Source organism: Nipponia nippon, unplaced genomic scaffold (genome assembly GCF_047370975.1).
Source record: "Nipponia nippon isolate SJK-2023a ecotype South Korea unplaced genomic scaffold, ASM4737097v1 scaffold_12, whole genome shotgun sequence".
NCBI classification, from domain to species: Eukaryota; Metazoa; Chordata; class Aves; order Pelecaniformes; family Threskiornithidae; genus Nipponia; species Nipponia nippon.
In genome coordinates this window covers 12,773,460-12,785,681 of record NW_028262313.1, presented here as the reverse complement: position 1 = coordinate 12,785,681, position 12,222 = coordinate 12,773,460, and the positions used below count along the sequence as shown (strand labels likewise).

General features: G+C 63.4%; 1 protein-coding gene across 2 annotated transcripts; it reads right to left on the bottom strand.

Moving 5' to 3' along the window:
- Positions 1 to 376: 376 nt before the first annotated feature.
- Positions 377 to 11,986, bottom strand: LOC104015354 (glycine receptor subunit alpha-4). Of its 2 annotated transcripts, XM_087748117.1 has the most exons (10): positions 11,855 to 11,986; positions 9,013 to 9,146; positions 8,558 to 8,625; positions 7,585 to 7,808; positions 7,368 to 7,450; positions 7,031 to 7,171; positions 6,734 to 6,948; positions 6,273 to 6,422; positions 5,262 to 5,366; positions 377 to 2,540 (listed from the first exon to the last, which is right to left on the bottom strand). In XM_087748117.1, exons 1-10 carry the CDS (start codon positions 11,935 to 11,937, stop codon positions 2,253 to 2,255), a joined length of 1,491 nt encoding a protein of 496 aa, XP_087604243.1. In that variant the 5' UTR covers positions 11,938 to 11,986; the 3' UTR covers positions 377 to 2,252. The 2 variants fall into 2 exon arrangements, with proteins under 2 accessions (XP_087604243.1, XP_087604244.1); XM_087748118.1 differs by lacking the exon at positions 5,262 to 5,366 and having other exon boundaries at positions 379 to 2,540.
- Between the last annotated feature and the right edge of the window lie 236 nt (positions 11,987 to 12,222).

Genomic DNA, 12,222 nt, shown 5'->3' with positions numbered 1-12,222 from the left:
CACAGGGGGCTCCTGCCCAGTCCTGGTGGCATCTCCCATGTGGGAGATAAAACCCAACAGTCACCACCAATTATGTCAGAAAAATCACCTGTGGAGGTAATGATATCTGGGTGTAATTGCAGGTCAGGGCTCCTGTCCTCACAGGGCTGTTGTGCCCTTGTCCCCACATCCCTCCCACACATGGGGGGCCCTGCCGGCAGCTGGAGCCAGAGCTGGCCGCAGGGTCCTCAGCAGAGACAAACCCCCACCACACCACTGAAAATCCCAGAAAGGCTTTATTTGCGTAGGAAGGTTGATGCTGTTTAAAAACCCACCACTGCTAGAGGGTGGCTTGGCCACCCAGTGCCTGCGGGTGCTGCCTGGGTGCTGGCACCTCCCTGTTGAGCACTGCCTCGGGGGGCTGGGTGCCGGGTGAGCCAAGAAGCCAAGGTGCACCCCTTCCTCCGCCTCCAAATGGGGTCTCCCCAAAAACAAGTCTCCAAAGCCTGGCCTGAACACACGGGGGGGCCCCATGGGACCCCCACAGTGGGGAAGGCCTGCATGGTGGTGGTGGTGGGATGGAGCTGGCTTGGCCCATCCTGGTGGGTCCCAGGCATGGCCTGGGGCTGGTTCTCCTCTGCTTGCCCCATCTGAAATGGATGCATGCGGCTGGGCACTCTGCAGGGTTTGGGGGACTGGGCAGGGGGCAGGGGTGTGGGGCTTTGCTCCCAGTGAGTCGTGCGACGGGGAGGGTGATGCCTACCCGAGGAGCAGGGCCAGGGACCATGGGGTTTTCTGGCTGGGTCTGGCTTCAGCAGGCAGTGCTGGCCTCCTGCCCACATCCCCCTGCCCTGCAGGGTCCCTTGTGCCATGACAGGTGGGTCACCGGAGCCCTCACCGTGCCATGGTGGCACCACAGCCTCCAAGGAAAGGGGTGAATCCCATTACCATCCTGCCCTGCCTGGAAGACCCCGGGGCCTCTCCTTCACCTGGGGCCATGGAGGGACAGACCCCGCTGGGCTGTGAGCCCCCCCAGGCTGGCTGTGAGCAAGGGGAAAGGAGAGTATCAACACATTTCTCTCTTTAGGACCTACATAAACATCACCTACTGCTTTTATTTCCTGCTAAGCACGGAGGATATCCAGGTCTGGAGGGCTGGAGGCCTTGCTGAGCTTGTCCTGTTGAGGTTTCAGGTGCTCTCCTCTCTGGTGGAGGAGCAGCAGGGGTGAACCTGCCCAGGGATGCCAGGGTGGGGAGAAAGCTGAGGAACGGGGTGGTTTTCACCTCCGGCTCCCTGCTGGCACTGTGGTGCCCTGCAAACGCCGTAGTCTGGGGATGCCACCACTCACTCTACTCCTCCAAAGGGATCAGCCAAGCTCCCCCCACTATTTTCATCCTGAAAAATCTCCCTCAGAAGACGGGCTGTGGGCCCTACCCTGCAGGTAGCACAGTGCTGGCTCCCTGGTTGCCACGCGGCTTCCATCTGCGGCTGCAATGGCCGTCTGCGTCCCTTAAGCGTCAGCAGGACTGGGCTCGCCTGCTGTCTGCCCCAGGGCTGGTGTTTCCTCAGAGGAAATGGAGCCTCCTGCCCGGTGTCCCTGCCACAGTCCTGCCTGTGGCCATGGGCATCATGGGCAGCTCCGGGCTCTGCAGGGAGGGAAGCATCCCTGAAGCTTTGCTGTGCGTTGGAGCTGGCTGGGGCCTGCAGGGCCCTGTCTGTTGCTGGGCTGGGAGCTATGGGGCCACAACCAGCACCCACACAGTCCGGGTGCGGGCCGGGGTGCTGCCTGATGTTTCCTGCAACCAAGGTCTGGACCAGGGGAGGAGAGAGGACAGCAGCCTCTTGTCTAGCTGCTTGTGGCCCACAGCTCAGTGACGCAGCCCAGAGAAGCAGCAGCCTGACATGGAAGGTCCAGAGAGGCAGAGGGTCTTTGGCTGGAAGGTGGTGTTCCCTGGCCACCAGCCGTGCAGCATCCCAAGGTATTGGGGGCTCCCCTGCGCCACAGCCGTGCAGCACCCCCGGGTACCAGGGGTGACACCATGCAGGAGGGGTCCCTCTCCCCACTGCCTGTGGGGACCTGGGGTTACTGATCCTCCCCCCTCGGTGCCTCGGCATCCAAAGGGACGTGGGGGCTGCCACATGTCCAGGCTCTGAGGCCCAGCCCAGCTGTGCCGCTGCTCCGGGACAGAGGGAAACGTAGTTCTGGCTGAGCTCATGGTGCCCGGACACACTGAGGGGGTCAGACTGAGAGGCAGTCATGCTTTTCTGGGCCTCAGGGCACTGAGTGGATGTCCTCCGAACGCAGGACTTTGTAGATGACCCAGTAGAAGATATTGAAGACCAGGAAGGTGAAGGGGAAGACGGCTCGGGAGATGGTGTCAATGCGCTTGGCGCGGTCGATGTAGCGCCTGCGGAGGCTCTCCCCTTCCTGCAGCAGCATGCTGGTGGCAGGGGGGCTGTAGATGCCAGGGCCCTCCCCAGCCCCGTCCTTTGGCTGCAGGCAGTGGCCCAGCCCATAGCCTCGCAAGTAGAAGCGGCTCTCACGGACGAGCTCTTCCTCCTGGCGAAGGGAAAGGCTGTCAGCCGGGGCACCCTATGGGTGCCAATACTGCAGGGCGAGCAGGTGCTTGTGGCAGCATGTCCTGTACACCCCCCAGCCGGGCGATACAGTCATGTAAGTGCCCGGTGCAAGGTTAGGCGCTTTTTCAGAAAGCCTGAAGCGTGCAGGCAAAAGCGCAGGGCTGGCAGGCTGCGGGCAGAGGCAGGCAGCAGTGTGCATGGGGTGTGGGGGCGAGCACTGACCTACTGCCTTGTCCAGGATGTGTTTTAAGGGTGCATCCAAGGGCAACCCTGACCCTGGCAGCCTGACACTGATCCCTCCCCAGCCTTCTCCCAGCTCCGGCTCGGGGGCTTGGGAAGCCCAGCTCTCTGGCAGCCGGGAGGACAGGGCTGAACTGGGGCGGGGGGTAGATGGGCACATGGGTGTGCAGGGAATGCAGGTTGTGTGGGGGTGCAAGGCACAGGGGTGCAGGGTGCACTGGGGTGCAGAGTACATAAGGGTGTAGAGTGCATTGGGGTGCAGGGAGCTTGGGGGTGCAGGCAATGCTGTGGCAGCCATGTTTGCTGCGGGGTAAAAGCATGCCTGATTAGGAGGGGGCAGGCAGCTTCCTGGGCCAGACCTGGGCAGGGATGCAGGAGCCTGGCTACCATCAGGACTTACAAGGTCTCCCAGTCCCTCCAAGGGCCCAGACCCTCGTTCCTCCCCATGGCTGCTTGGTGAGGGCTGCCCAGTGCAGCAGAGGAGGGAGGCTCAGAGAGCTGGACTGCTTGCTGGTCTCTCTGCCCTTGTTCACCCCATCTCCCCCATGCTGGCAGGGGTCTGCAAGGAGGGCAGCATGCCCATGATCAAGCCTGCAAAAGTGCCATGAGAGCCGGGCGCCTGCCCTCACCCTCGGGTCGCAGCCCACGACCATTGTTCTCGGCATAGCCCTGCTCACCTCGAGGCCCCTCGGGTTCTGGCCAGCAGTGTCCATGCTCCTCCCCACCGACAGCTGCACACGGTTAGCAACTCGCCTCCTCCTGCTCTTTTATCCTTGGTGGGGGGGGTTGTGTGTGCAAAGATTTGCTGAGGGACTGGCACGTGCAAGCCTGGGCTGCACGTCTGGCTTCTCACTGAGCCCCTGGACCACTCATTTGGTCTCTGTGGCTCATCCCCCCTCTGCCCCGCTGGTGCCATATCTGGCTGCAGTAGACCTCTTCTCCTGTGGCATGCTGCAGGCCAGCCCCGCGTCTCGTGCCATGCCCTGGGTGCCAGAACCCAAACGCCATCTCGGACTGGCACTGCTCTCCAAACCGCGGAGAGCAGCCTCCTCGCTGAGGTCAGCCTGCACAAGCGCTCAGCCGGCAAGGGGGCTCTCATGCGGAGAGTTTCTGCCCTGGCATCTATCTTTAACTCAGCAATCCGCCGGCTAAGCAAGATTTCCCAGCGGGAAGAGCAGCAGTGGCTCAAATTGCTGAGATGAGTTCTCATTTATAATGGCATGTTGTTCCCCTGCCCCAGGCTGAGCACTTGCGGCCACCCCCGGGGGGACTTGGCAGGGGGAGCTGGGGTGCCCTGTGTGGCCTGGGGGGCAGCAGCTATTCCACCAGCCCGGGGAGCCAGTGGGCCCAGCCAGGGCGTTTGGGGGAGGAGATGGCAGACTGGGAGTGCTGGTCCCCCCAGTTGGGCCCTCTGGGCTGGAGCAGCCCCTGGGTGCTTACTGGGGGCTGAGGCTGGGTGCCGGGAGCTCCCTGGGCCCAGCTTTGCAGGGTCTGTGGGAGGGATTTGCCGTCGGGCTGCGGCACCCAGGCTGTGCTGGCCTGGGAGCTGCGGGCAGCAGGGCTCTGCTCCAGTCTCTGACTGAGCAGCAACCCAGGGTGCTCCTGGCTGCACCCAGTGCCTTGCAAGCGGCACCCCAGGGTGGCTCTGCAGCCTCCACCTCAGGGCAGCTGCACTTTCTTCTGTTTTAAGCCGGCAGATGGTTCCTGGGCTCTGCAGACATTCCCCAACCCCCCCCCCCCACCCCAGTTGGGTGGGTGCTCATCTCGAGGGGTCAGTGCTCAGGGACTGCAAAAGGCAGGGAGCAAGGGAGCGTGCTGGGGGGATCCGGGAAGCCTCTCCCAGTGTCCAAGGGCTGATGGTGGTGGAGGGAAGGCTTGGGGCAGCCCGGCTGGGCGGGGAGGTGAGGATGTACCAGGCCTGATCTCCCTGGCGCTGCAGTCATCCCCCAGCAGTTCCCCACCAGCCTGGGAGCCTGTCCTGCCCCACTGCTCTTCCCTACGCCTGAAGCTGTAAATTGCCCGTGTGCCCTGAGCAACTACCTGTGCTGGAGCTACTGCAGGCAGCCACAAGTGCCTCAAACCTGCCTGCGCCAGGAAAGCCGGGCAGGCAGAGACCTCACCCTGCCAGAGCTGTGGGCACGGGCTGGGGAGCTGGGCAGCAGCCCAGGAGTGGCCATTCAGTCTGCCCCAGCATCATTCATCCCTTGGCAAAGGGCTGTGCTGTTCCTGCTTTACGGAAGGGGAAACTGAGGCATGGAGCAGCGGTGTCTCCCCGGAAATCTGCTCCATTCCCACCCCTCTCTCAAATCTCTTTTCAGCCCAGGGATCGGCAGCTCCATCCTATGGGCACATGCTCTGTGCAAATCACAGCCCCTGGGGCCGGCTCCTGGGGAGGGGCGGGGTGGGGCTGGCTGGGGGTGTGCTGCACTGTGTGGGGGGCTGCTGGAGGGTTGTGCTTTACCCGGGAACTGGAGAGCTGTGAGAGCGTCGCGTAGGTGTGCTCGCCGCCGTGCCGGCCGCTCAGCTGCCGCAGGGACTCCAGGCTGGCCGTCCCGCTGCTCAGGCCCTTTTGGCATCCAGCAGTGCGCACCAAACAGAAACAGGACAGCGGGTGACCTATGGCTCTGCCCCGGCCCTGGGGACAGCAGCTCTGGGTGCCAGGATGGGAATGGTGGGTGCGACAGGGGCTCCATGTTGGGGGGAAAAGCCCCCCCCAGCAGTGCCCAGGCACTGGGATCCGTCTTCAGCACATGCAGAAGGGATTTGGCTGCACAGGGCCCTGCGAGCCTGTGTGGTGTATACATGTACTCATGTTTTCCTTGGAGGTCTGGTGCCTCGCAGTGCGCTTACAGCAAGAAAATGAGAGTGGGGCAGGCGTGTGCCTTCCCTGAGCATCTCGCAGGCCTGATTCCTGTGCCAATGGGCTGATGGAGGGGAGGGCTGTCCCACAAGTGTGGGACCCTGCCTCTCCAGGCCCTGCCGTGCTCCTGTCTGCAGCTCAGACCCTATCCCTGGGTGCCACTGGGTCCCCTTGGTGCTTCACCACCCTGATGAAGCAGGGAGCCGCTGTCACTGCTGTGGCACAGCAAGGAGCCCAGGTTTGGGGCTGCAGGTAAGGGGAAAGGCCATTTCCCCTCTCCTTGCTGTTTATTTTTGTGCTTTTTTAGAGGAAGCAGAGCCCAAGGATGTCCCAGCAGGAGGAGAATGGCACCCTGGGTGTGTTTGTACTGGCAGGGCCTGGGGCACCCATGGGTGTTGTACACTGTGCTGCTCAGGCAGGCAGAAGGACTGCACTGCCCGTGGGTCCCTGATGTGCCAGAGGGGCCAGCCGCAAGCCCCAGGCAGCAGGACACAGCCCAGCGCCGAGCCCTGCCCCAGCGACAGCTAAGAAACTGGCCCTGCAGCCCCAGGGTATCCCCTCAGTGGCTGAGGATGGGCATACGTCGTGACAGTGGTGGCAGGAGGGACTCACCATCCTCTGCCGCCGCTGGCGCCGGCGCAGGCGCATGAACTCCTTGTGCTGGCGGGAGACGAAATTGACGGCTGCGTACTCCAACAAGGCGGCAAAGACGAAGAGCAGACACACGGCCATCCAGATATCGATGGCCTTCACGTAGGAGACCTGTGAGGGTGAGAGGGGGCTCAGGCACCCACTGCCCCTCGCCTCTCTCATCCCCCCCACTGCCAGCTTCACCCCGCTGCCAAGGGGCACAGGAGCCCTCTTAGCTGGGACACACAGGCCAGAGCTCGCCTGGCCAAGCAGCGCTGTGTCCTCCCCTTGGCACACACGGTGCCCCAGCTGGCAAGGCTATGGATCCAGCCATTCCCAAGGGAAGGCTGTCCCTGCCCCTAGGGCACTGGGGGCAGCAGTGGGCACCCTGGGTGCCCCGGGCAGGCTGCAGTGTGGGAGCCCAGCGTGGGGCTGGTGCTGACCTTGGGCAGGGAGGCACGGGAGCCGGCGCTCTGCGTGGTCATGGTGAGCACAGTGGTGATGCCCAAGCCCACCCGGGCCGGTGCCGCATCCATGTTGATCCAGAAAGAGACCCAGGAGAGGATGACAATGAGCAAGCTGGGGATGTACATCTGGATCAGGTAGTAACCCATCTGCCTCTCCAGGTGGAACTTCACCTCGATGCAGGTGAACTTGCCTGCAGGGAAAGACAGCCCCGATGGGCGAGAGGGGCCCCCGGGCCATGGCGGGGGGCTGGCAGCAGGTCCCTGGGTGCTCACCTGTGTTGTAGTACTTGGTGCAATAGCCCAGGTCTTTCTCATCCCTGAGGATGAACTGTGGGAGCGTCAAGCCCTCTGCCACTTGCACGGCCTCCTGCTCCTCCAGCCACTCAAAGATGAGGTCATTCATGGTGTAGCCAACTGGAGGGGACGGAGGGAGCCATGGGTCAGGGGGACATACACCCTGTTCATCCCCCCCCAAACGACTGCTCCTTCCTGCTCACCTCCCTCAGAAGCAGGGAGATGCCAGCCTTTGGGATGGGATGGGATGGGACAGGATAGGATGGGATGGGGGGGACAAAGCACAGCTTGAACCCCCCCCCCCCCAGGTACTCACAGCTCTCCAGCTGCATGGTGCACGTCTGGATGTCCATGGGGAAGTTCTTGAGGTCCATGGGGCAGGACAGGACCAGCGTCAGCCTGGAGGAGGCAGAGGAAAGGAGGGGGTTGCTGGGGGCTGGGGCAGTCCTGGGGGGGAAAGCTGCTCCATGGGAGGTAAGAGAAAAGCTTCACCCCCCCCACTTGGGCGCTGCACCGGAGGAGAAGGGTTCTACCTAATGCTGTAGAGCACGTTGCCATTCTTGAAGATGCGCAGGAGCTTGTTGTCAGTGGTGACCTCATGGAAATTGGCCCCTTTCTCATTGGCAAAGAACAAGTCTGGCTTCCAGATGGAGTCGAGCATGGAGGGGTCGAGGTCGAGGGAGTCGTCGGGGTACTCGCGGTAAGCCAGGCGGGGGTCGTTCCACTGCTGCCGCAGGAAGACGTTCACCCGGTAGTCCTGGGACAGAGGGCACCGCATCAGCCGGGAGCACCCCACGGTGCCCGGGGAGGAGGAGGAGGAGGAAGGAGAAGATGGAGGAGGATGTGGAAGGGGTCTCAGTCGAGGCTCAGCCTTGCAGGTGCTGCCTGCCTGACACTAACCATGCACAGGCCAGGGGTAGCTCAGGAGCCTTCCCACGCTGTCGGCAGCCAGGGGAAATTAAAAAGACACAGCCACAGCAGCCGAGAGGAGGAGGAGAACCTGTAGCTGCCACCTGCAGCGTTCCTCACAGGGCTCTGTGGCCCTCTGGGAGGGGGTTGATGTGAAGGTTGATGGTATTAAGGCTTTGCAGCAGCACAAATAGGGAACCTTTAGCCTTGGGTCTTCCTCAGAGGAGTTCCTCATGCACCCAAGGAGGCTGGGGATGGCGGGGAAACAGAGCTTGTTTGCGTTGTACAGCACCTGCCGAGCCTGTGAAGAGCAGGGAGCTACTGCCAGCTGCCTCGCTCTGACCCTTTGGGGTGTTTCTCCCAGCTCAGGCACAGGGAATGTAGCCCACACAGCCAAGCTCTAGTTAACTGACCCCAGAAAAGCCACAGCCACTTGCTATGGCTCTGCATGTCCCCACCGCAGTGCTAGGGCTGGCTTCGAAGAAGGGCTCACAGGATCCCTGTGAGCACGGCCATGGGCTGAGGCACCGGGACCCACAGCCACCACCAGCACCGAGGCGCTGGGAGAGGAGCCCGTCACCCTGACAAAACCCTCACCATGGTGGTCTCGGTGACGGAGCTGAAGCTGTTGATGAAGATGTTGCATGTCACGTTGACAGGCGGACCTGGAAAACAGCATGAAGCCTCCTCTCACCACTGGCCGGGGAGACACGTGCACCACACAGGCACACGAGGGGACGCCGCCTCCTGCGCACGCTGCATGGATGAATGCACACAAGCATCCCCCTGCCCGCTGGGGTCACCCCCGTAGTGTGCTGAGGTGAGCCCCAGCACACCCTGCAAGCACTGCAGCTGCCCATGCTGTCAGGCAAAGCAGGCACACGCAGGGAGGCTGTGATTGCAGGAGCAGCTGGGAATCTGGGGAGGGTGTTGGGACGGAGGGATGTGGGTCAGGGTCCTGCCCCCAAACCCATACCTGCCCATTCCCTGGTTTTGGGCAGCCATAAGTGTGGGTCGCTGCCAGGTTTGGGAGGCTCACGTCTTCCCCTTACCTTTGAAGTTGGGTCGAATCCGGGCGTCATACCTTGACGTTCGTCCCATAAGCTTGTCCAGGAAATCAGAGGGTGACATGGGCGGGGGCGAGCTTCGGGAAGCAGCTTTCATCTCCTCCCGCCCTGAGACCAGCCTGCGGGGCAGAGGAGGCAGGTTAGCTGCCTGCCGGCACCAGGGGTCTGAAGGCACATTTCGGCACCCTGCGAGGAAGTGGGGAAGCCACTGTGCCAACACTGCATCTGCTCCAGAGCCGAGTCAGCGCGCTGACCCCAGGACCCCTTCCTCCTTCCGCTGTGATCCCGGCGGCTCCCCGCCTCGCCTGCCACAGCCTGAGTGCCATGTGCCTGTGTTTTGCCTGTCCCCCTGCCAGCAAAGCCCCTGCCTGCCATGTCCCCTGGCACGGCATGCAGGGCTGGGTGCCTCCCGGCTCCAGGGCTGTGGTGGGGATAGGGTGCAGCAGCCAATGGCCTTGTGCATGGCAGCTGGGCTCTGTGCCGGTGCTGGAGGGGGAAAGTGGGAAGGGTCCCTCCCGGGTTCAGTCGCCAGCCCCGGCTTGAGTTGCTGAGCAAACATCCGTGCCCCATCTGTCAGAGACTCACGGCTTGGGGGACACAATACCCTGCTCCGAGGCATGGGCTGGCCTGGTGTGAGTGAGGAGATGCCCAGGAGCACAGCTGGGGTTGTGACATCTTGCCAGGGGCCACGACGATGTGGCAGGAGAGGAGCAGCAAAGCCCACCTCCGCACTGGCCGTGGCGCAGAGCTGACATGAGCTCTCCCACGCAGCGCTCCCAATGATGATGGAGACTTATTTAAACTGACCTTGGAGGGGATATTTTTGTGAATGCATCTTAGCCTGCCAGTTTCTCTCCTTCTGTCAGTCTATAATGATCATTTCAAGGAACAATGCGAGAGACGTTCGCTCACCACATTGCCAGGCATGTGGCTGTGATGGAGAGGAATTAGCTGGAGATGTCCAGGCACAAAGAGAGCTTTGAGCATGCTGCCGGTGCTGCTGCACGCTGCCTCATAACTCTGCCAGGTGCCCTGGTGGGTCCCGCTCCTGCTTGGAGCTACAACCCCATTATCACAAGCAGAGGATGATGCTGGGAGCTGGGACCCCCTGGGGTCCTTGTTCCTACCAACACACCTTGTTCCTATCTCCTCTTGGGGAGCGGGATTTATCCTGGAGGGGCTTATGTGCATTCTTGCCAGCCAGAAACAGCAACAACAGCCACCCCAAAACGATCCAGCCGGGCAGGTTTTCCCTTAAGTGGAGACAGGCAGCAGAGAGTACCCGAGACCTGAGGCCAAGAGCAAAAGGCTGGGAGAAATTCCCCTTCCAGGACCTGCATTAGAGAGGCGCGCCTTTGGAAGGAGGGCTGCGAGAGGCCAGGGTAACAAGGAGTTAAGTCAGACCTCTGCCTGCCACATAGCCATGAGCCATATCCTTCTGGATGGAGAGGAGGATGAGGGTTCTCCCCTGGAGCATGTGGGAGGAAGGCTCCCTTGGCTCCGCAGCAGCTAGTTCCTTGAAGAGGCTCAGCTAACTGGCCGAGCAGCAGCGGATCTGCAGCCTCAGCAACGCTCGGACCTTAGGGACTGCAGGGGGTGCGGAAACACCCCGGGTGCAGCCACCTCCAGCGGCATCGCTGTCAGGACCATGCTGGCACACAGCCCCTGGGTCCTGGCTCTTCTCAAGGTTTGGCTGCAGCTCCCCAGTTCAGGCACTGCCTGCCCCAGGGGACTGCCACTAACCTGGCCTGGGCACTGTGGGGCCCTGGAGCTCAGCATCTCCGTGGAGCGAGGGGATGGTGGGACTGGAAAACACTCACGTCTGCCTAAAAATGCCACCCCGAGACAAGCGGTTTCCACATATGAAGCGATGACATTTTGACACAATTTCCCCCCTCCCCGCCACAAATGCTGCGGTTCCCCCTCCCCACACTGCTCCAGCCATACTGGCTGAGTGGTGGGAGCGGGAGTGGGGGCAGGGAGTGGGCTCAAACCCAGCAGCCCCTCCTTGCCTGGTCCACTCTCCCCTGCATCCCACCTTGTCCCAGATAGCACCCAAGGTGGCCGGAGAGGAAAAAAGGGAGCTGGGGGCTTTGGATTTTCCACCCAAGTGGACCAAGAGTTGTTCCTGCACCCACGGGACCTGGGGGACCCACCAACCTGGGCGATCCAGTCAGGGACTGTACTGGGTCCCCCCCAAACACCCTCAGCCAGGAGAGGGTCTGGGCATCACAGGGGCTTTGCAGCACTGGAGAAGGAGCTGCCTGGGCCATCACCTGGCCCAGCTCATCCCTTCCCCCGTGGCAAGGGTCCCCACCTGGCCTGGGGACAGGGGGACCATTGGGGACCCAGCACTGGGGCAGGGGCTGCTGGGGACAGGCAGAGCCCAGCTGTGTGCGGCTGGGGCTGGAGGCAGAAGGTCTGGTGGGTCCCTGGGGTGCTGGGTCAGGGTCCCAGGGAATGGGGGGCCAGGCCAGATTTGGGGGAGTTCCGGTGGCCTGCAGGGAGGTCCGGATCGGGGCTGGGAGGGTTCTGGCTAGGGGGAGCAGCCCCTGGAGAGAGGTCGGGATCGGGAGTGGGGGTGTGGGTCCCGGGGCTCCTCCGGGAGGGGATGCCCGGGTTCCGCAGGAGAGATCCATCTCCGAGAGGGGGTGATGCCCGGGTGGCGGAGGGAAAATGTGGCTCCCGGGGGATGGGGGTCCGGGTGCCGGAGGAGGGGGTTCCGGGGGAGCGGTGCGGAGAGCAGCGGCCTCCCCAGCCCCACGGCCCGCGAGTGGGGGCCGCCCCGCCGGACGCGCAGCGCCGAGCACCCGCGCCGTGCGCTCACCTGAGCGGGCCGCGCCAGGGCAGGAGGCAGCCGAGGAGGAGGAGGAGGAGGAAGGCGAGGGCACCGGCCCGGAGCGCGCCCATCCCGCCGTAGCCCGCAGCCCCGCCGCCCCGGGCGCACGGGCATGACCCGGCCGGCGGCGGCGGCGCCCCCGCTCCCGCTCCCGCCGCACCGGGGCCGGTGCCGCCGCCGCTGCCGCCGCCCCCCGCCCGGTCCCGCTCCTCATAGTCCGGACGAGCGAGAGCCCGCCGCGGGGTGGGTGCCGGCCGGCTGCGGGCCCTGGGAGCCGGGCGGAGCCTCGCCCGCCGCGGCGGGGAGGAGGCGGGCACGGCGGCGGGGGGCTCCCCGCCGCCGTGCCCGCCTCCTCC